This window comes from Misgurnus anguillicaudatus, chromosome 22, assembly GCF_027580225.2.
Source record: "Misgurnus anguillicaudatus chromosome 22, ASM2758022v2, whole genome shotgun sequence".
Classification (NCBI taxonomy): Eukaryota; Metazoa; Chordata; class Actinopteri; order Cypriniformes; family Cobitidae; genus Misgurnus; species Misgurnus anguillicaudatus.
This window is the reverse complement of record NC_073358.2, coordinates 15,368,268-15,375,293: the sequence shown is the minus strand read 5'-3', so window position 1 is coordinate 15,375,293 and position 7,026 is coordinate 15,368,268. Positions and strand designations below refer to the sequence as shown.

The 7,026-nt window shown below is 35.4% G+C and overlaps 1 protein-coding gene across 1 annotated transcript; it reads right to left on the bottom strand.

The window, feature by feature from the left end:
- Nucleotides 1-435: 435 nt before the first annotated feature.
- On the bottom strand, nucleotides 436-6,672 carry LOC129435139 (uncharacterized). The gene is made up of 5 exons (XM_055193612.2): nucleotides 5,621-6,672; nucleotides 5,436-5,542; nucleotides 4,902-5,046; nucleotides 944-1,018; nucleotides 436-863 (listed from the first exon to the last, which is right to left on the bottom strand). The coding sequence occupies exons 1-5, from the start codon at nucleotides 6,423-6,425 to the stop codon at nucleotides 757-759; spliced, it is 1,239 nt and encodes a 412-aa protein (XP_055049587.2). The 5' UTR covers nucleotides 6,426-6,672; the 3' UTR covers nucleotides 436-756.
- Nucleotides 6,673-7,026: the final 354 nt, after the last annotated feature.

Below are 7,026 nucleotides of genomic sequence, written 5' to 3'. Positions count from 1 at the left end.
CATGAGACATATATGTATTGCATATATGTTTTTATATAGCCTTAGTATGTATTTTACATATTAAAATGAAATATATGCGAAATATATTTTTAATTTATATATATTAAATATATAAATGGCATTTATAAAAAACATGGTGCCAACATATATGTTATGCATATATGAGAAATGCATGTTTTCAAAATAGCTGTCTCATATGTTCTTATATTAGATATATGAACTACAAAACATACATTTTTATAGGTTATATGCATTTACCTATATAACTTGAAGTCCAATGCACATACTGTAGTATGCTTTAAGCCTTAAAAGTTAAACTGTGCAATGAACATAAAGGAAGTACAGTTAAAACATTAAGACTTTATTAAAACCATTTTATTTAAATAAAAAACACATCTTTTTTGCAAAAGATAATAATAAAACAGTTAGAACAATAAAACATAAAACAAGCCTAAGCCTTAAAAAAATCTGCAATTCGCAAAAGTTAATAAAACAGTTAGAACAGCAAAACATAAAACAAGCCTAAGCCTAAAAAAAACTGCAATTCGCAAAAGTTAATAAAAGAGTTACAACAAAAATTGAAACAAACAAACGTTTAGCTATAAAAAAAACTCTTTAAAACTGTTAAAACAACAAAACAAGAAACAAGCCTACTTTAAGCTATAATTTCTTTTTAAAACAGTTAAAACAACTAAATTAAACCCATCACAAGGAGATCCTTTTGCTAGCGGGTAATGCTAAAATCTTTTTAATTTTTTATGTTTCTAGCGTCTTTTTGGATGCCCGCAGCTCAGTGACCTTTTGATTAATAGCCACCCCGATTTGGCCTCTGGTGGTTCCAGGAAATTTCTGGATTACTGCATCTGTAAAAAATATAAATAATTGGATTTAACATTTAACTATGACAAATAAATTAGTCAAATCAACAAATTAATATACATACTCATTATTGCATCAATTTTAATTCTGTCCAGTGCCTCCTTTGTTTCCCCAGCGCTGCCTTTTTTGGAAGTGCCACCTAAAAAATAGCAACATAATAGAGATTAGAAGTAAATCAAAACTCTGAAACCATTTAATTACGCAATTAATTTCAGTACACATTCTATGAAGCCCACGCTTATAATGAATTATAGCCCCCTTTATAATTTTATAGGTAAAATAAAAGCATACAATGCAAATGTTAGGAAATCATGAAGATGTGATTCATTAAATTTTTTTTAAAAGGTTTACTTGCTAACTTAACTACAGAGCAATAATGTCTATAATAAATTAATGAATCAATCATGAATAAAAATACAAAAATTCTATTATTAATAAGAACAGTTGCAATTTAAATACTAGTACAAAAATTTATTTCGACCCATCCCTGCCTGCTCCTGCAAGGTTTTGGACAACCTGTGGAGTGTAACCAGTGCATCTCAATTTATTTATAAAGCATGTTAAGATGCAGAGGCGTAAAGCACTTGAGTAAATGTACTTGAGTACAGTAACGACGTACTTTTTGGGCTACTTTGTACTGAGTATCAAAAATATAAGCAACTTTTACTCTCTACTCAACTACATTTTTAATTGAGTATTTTGTACTTTTTACTCCACTACATTTGAATTGACACTTATGGTTACTCGCTACATTGTTTATTCGCCAACAAATATAAACAAGACGAAAGTGTCAGAGGGTGATGATGGATAGAATCTGTGGTCGCGAGGTTAGATGCACACACACAACTGAGGGACTTTATGTGGCGCTACGCAGGGCAATCGTTTGAAATCAAAGTACTTCGAGAGCGAATCAAATGCATATGGAGAAGTCTGGTCTCGCGATACTTTGATGTCAAACGCTGAACGGCTTGCATTGAGCCACCATAGCGCAAAGGCAGAGGTAAAAATCTACTCGGCGGTAAATCAGCTTGCTGTGTATGTCATAAACTGTAGAGAAAAGTTTGTGTTTGGTCTGAGAGAAGAGATAAAGAGCAGACATATGGATGCATATCACTTTTGATTCTGTCAAGGGACCCTTTGTTAAACTTGTGATGCTGCAATGAAAACAAACGTGAAGCACTATTGCAGGAGGGCCATGCCGCAACTCAAAGGCAAGCACAAATGTTTTATATACTGATGTTTATTAGCTAACCTGAGCTGTTACATAACTTGATATAACTTACTATATAAGCCAAAATAAGCCAGCGATGTCCTGTACTGATTGCCTGAGTAACTGAAGTACATTATAAGATGGATAAGAAGTGTACAATGTCACTGTCCTCACATTTACCGTATTTTCCGGACTATAAGTCGCTCCGGAGTACAAGTTGCATCAGTCAAAAAATGCATCATGAAGAGGAAAAAAACATATATAAGTTGCACTGGACTATAAGTCGCATTTATTTAGAAAATTATTATTCTTTTGGGGGACATTTGGTTTGTTAAGTCTTTCTCCGTTGTCTTTAAGTCAATGTTTCAGTTAAAAGTTTTTTTCAGGGGTAGGCTAAAGGAGCAACATATATAGCCCCCTCTCATGGCTGTAGACAGTAATGTTTTCCTTTGATTCATGTTAGTCAGTATGAATTAATTTTGACACAAGTCGCACCTGACTATAAGTTGCAGGACCAACCAAACTATGAAATAAAGTGTGACTTATAGTCCGGAAAATACGGTAATCAAGTATGCTGTACACTGCAAAAAATGTCTGTAGAAATTACAGTATTACTGGGTATTACTGGCAGCTGGTTGCAGGTAATTTACTATAGATTTTACATTTATGTTATTTACTGGCAACATTTTGTTCAAAGTTAAATGAACATGAAACATTTTCAGACTTTATCTTCTACAGTAAGTTACTGGCAACCAGCTGCAAAATTACAAATTTTTTACAGTGTAATGTATTTACTGTAAAGAGGGATGCATGAGTGAAGAAATGAAGTGCACTTAATGTGAGATAGTGGTGTTACATGTGTTTTCAATGAATCTTTCAAATGAACAATCTTTTTAAATATACTTTTTTTAGGATAGCCCTATATAATATCACAACAGTAAGGCTATATATTTGTCAGCATGGCACATTCAAGTACACAATAACACTACAGGGCTCGACATTAAGGCTTGTCCGCTTGTCCGGGTCAAGTGGATTTTTTGTAGGACAAGTGTAAGAGAAAATTAGTTGTCCGACTGGACAAGTTAAATTTCAAACAATGTTACTTAATGTTATGTGCCGTTAACGACAGAGCAGAACGCGCAGCGCAAACACAGAGCAGAATATTGAACAGAGCGCAGCGCGTCGACACACACACACACACACACACACACGTTTACATGTTACTAAACAAGCTGCGCGCGCATTAAACCTGATCGACGAACACCGAGGGGCGGTAGTCGCGGGAGGGCATTGAAAGGACTGGAGTGAGGCTCCGGCGTGAATATAACTGACAGGCACTTCAACTGCGTTTTCATCACTGTGTCAAAAAAGCCGATGTAAGTCCGTATTTTTTCTCTTCTAAAGTTCAGTAAAAACACATAATGGGCTTAAAATCTTGTTTAAGAATCTGTTTTATAATGAGAATCTCTCTTTCAGCGCGCCTACAGCCGATTTGAATCTGACAGAGTTCGTCTCGTCACTGTAAAAATCCCACACAAACATTACATCGTAAATGCTAGGATTAGGATTGATTTTATATATAACAGATAATCTAGATACATTTATCCTAATAGGTTTTTTAAAACATGGTAATGCTTTAATGTTTTGCTTTAGTGTTCAATGTCAGACAACCACTGAAATGTGAGAAAAATGAAGAGAAAGGCAGCAGATATAGCAACCTTCTTCAGAAAGAGAAAGAAGCAGCCAAATGAATCTTAGTAAAATACATTTCAGTGGCCTACAAAATTCACATGATTTTCTGGTCTCTATAGTTTTTTCAGCAATGGGAGATATAAATCCTGGTTTCAAAGTAAATTTCAAAAGTTTTATTGATTAAATAGTTAAAAAAACATGAGGTTGAATTATGACTATAAATTGTATGTTAATCTCAATTCATTTTAATTAAAATTAAAGTATTGTAGCAATTGTACGTTATACATCATTGTGATTAACACACCTATAATACTTAATAGTATTTTAAGGTTGGATGATAGAGATTTTATGCCTGGCCACCCCTATGAAAAATCCCTTGCTCTGCCACTGATTAGCAAAACACAAAAAAATACATTATATTATAAATCTTTATCTGGACAAGTGACTTTTGTGCAAACACAAATTTACTTGTCCAAAGGACAAGTTCCTCAAAAGGTTAATGTCAAGCCCTGCACTAGACTAACATTAAATGGGACTAAAGTTGACTAAAGCTAGACCAAAACTAAATCAATTTAGATGACTAAAATGACTAAAACTAAATTAAATTTTAGTCAAAAGACTATGATTATGTTTAACCTGTGTTTGTTCTGCCATGTCGAAATTTTGAGGTGTTTGATTTCTTTTGTATATTAAGTAAAACCTCATAAATAAACTTTCTTGTTTTTCACTGACCCACAATGTCTCTTTGTGTTGAGGACTAGTGCATCTTTGAGCCAACATTCAGTACGAGTAAAAATACTTAAGTACTTTTAAATTGGGTTACTTTAAGACTTTTACTCAAGTCGTATTTAATTGGTGACTTGTAACTTGTAGTGGAGTAATTTTTTAAGAAAGGTATATGTACTTTTACTCAAGTCTGTATGGCTTTCAGCTACTCTTTACAACTCTGTTAAAATGTGAAAGTAAATGAGCGTGTATATATACAAATTACTATAAAAGGGCAGGTTCATTTTTTATTTTGACCCCTTACCCAAAGAGATCAGATATGAAGTTCGAGCTACATAATTACCAAAAACAATAATTATACAGACACATGCACACACTATGACGGTTGACATACCTCTGAGATTGCTTTTTAGAAGTGTATCTATATCAAACACTCCAATTAGAAGCATCCGTGCCATGGTCGTTGGGGTGTTTGCATGGTTAGCTGACCACAACACATTTTTCGGCACACAGACTCCTGAGTCTGGGTAAATTTCAAGCTGTGGGGGAGGACAAACATGCATTAATATTTAAAGTTCTATTAATAAATAAAACAATTTTCTAACAAAAAGTTTTTAATGGTGACTATTAAGTATAATAAGGTTTTAATTATTTAACATTTTTCAAGAACCGAAGAACAAGACACCACAGATAATACAGAAACACAAAGTCTGACTAACATATGGCAAATAATGACCAAGTAAGAAACTAAGGTAGATGGGGAAAGGTGTGTTTTAAGTTGTGTCTCTGAGGCAGCTTATGTCAAAGCTCAGGGGCCATGACGCTACGGCTCTAACACCAACAATAGTCCATTGGAAACTCCAATTCATAACTTAGTTTGGTTAAAACACAAATTATTGACCATGTACAAAAAAAACTGCATACTCACAGATTCCTGTATGGTAGAAGGTGATGCCAGTTGTTGGAATGGGCTCTGCTCCTTCACTTCAAGCCATTTTTCCAACTTGCACATTGTGCTGAGAAGTTTTGGCATTTCTATAGAACAAAACAGTTAAAAGAATTAGAGTAAACCTTTAAATTAGTTACATATTTTGATTTTTTGTAAGAACTTACGACTAATAACACTTGTTTTCAAGTTGTCTAACTCCATTTTGAGGGCTTCATTTTCTGCCTTTAATTCTGCTATTATGTCAGAAGAAGGTGAGATAAGTGATGTAGGTGACGATGATGTAGATGACGATGAGGCAGGTGAAGATGGAGCTGACATTGGTGCACGTGTAGATTTAGGTGAGGTATTTGAAGGTGGAGCAGACAACGATGAAGCAGGTGAAGGTGGAGCTGACAGTGGTGCATGTTGAGCTTTAACTGAGGTATTTGAAAGTGGAGCAGACAACGATGAGGCACGTGAAGGTGGAGCAGACAACCATGAGGCAGGTGAAGGTGGAGCTGACAGTGTTGCACGTGGAGCTTTAGGTGAGGTAAGTGATGTAGACGACGATGAGGCAGGTGAAGGTGGAGCTGACAGTGTTGCACTTGGAGCTTTAGGTGATGTAAATGAAGGTGGACCAGACAACCATGAGGCAGGTGAAGGTGGAGCTGACAGTTGTGCACGTGGAGCTTTAGATGAGGTACGTGATGGTGGAGCAGACAATGAAGAGGAAGGTGTAGGTGGAGCTGACAGTGGTGCACGTGGAGCTTTAGAAAGTGGTGGTATGGAAGAAGGTGAGGTACGCGAAGGTGGAGCAGACAACGATGAGGGAGGTGGACATGAGGTAGGTGAAGGTGGAGTAACTGAAGTAGCAGAACTGAATCCATGGTGTAATTTTATTTTCTCCAAAAGCTCCCTGTCCATATTTTCCCCATTACTTTGCCTCTTTATAAAACATGACAAAAGATGACATAAGATCAATTGAAACATTACAATCAAATGAAATGATGATGAAAAAAAGGAAATGATGATATTATGCTCTCCCTGAAATTATCTCCCTTTGTTTCTTGATGTGATCAGCTCACAACCAGGAACTGCCTGCATGTAAAAATCACCCAAGATGTGTCTACGCTACAGACATGAGTCACATCACTTCTTCTGCCTCTTTTTCAAATTACCAGTGGCAGTCAGAGTATTTCTTTTTTGGCTATTTCAAGCTGTTTAATAATCACCTTTATTTTGGGAACTACAGAGTGAACCAGACAGCATACTGTATAGAGAATCAGATCACAACAGTGTGAGCCATGTTTGTTAAACGATAAGACAAACATGAAGAAAATACAAACAGTAAGCCAACACAGTAAGCACAGAAATAATACCAAGGTGGGTATTTAAAGACTTTTACATGAGTAGTTACACGTATGGTGGCACAAAATAAAACGTGGTGATTTTTTAAGTAGATAAAAATGAGAACTATATTGTATGGCGGAAGAGCACTAAGTTCACTCCTGTGAACTGATGATGTTACTGTGCCAGACGTCGAAGTGCTGCAAACTAAGGCTGCATTTAGACTTTGCATTAACATGCGATC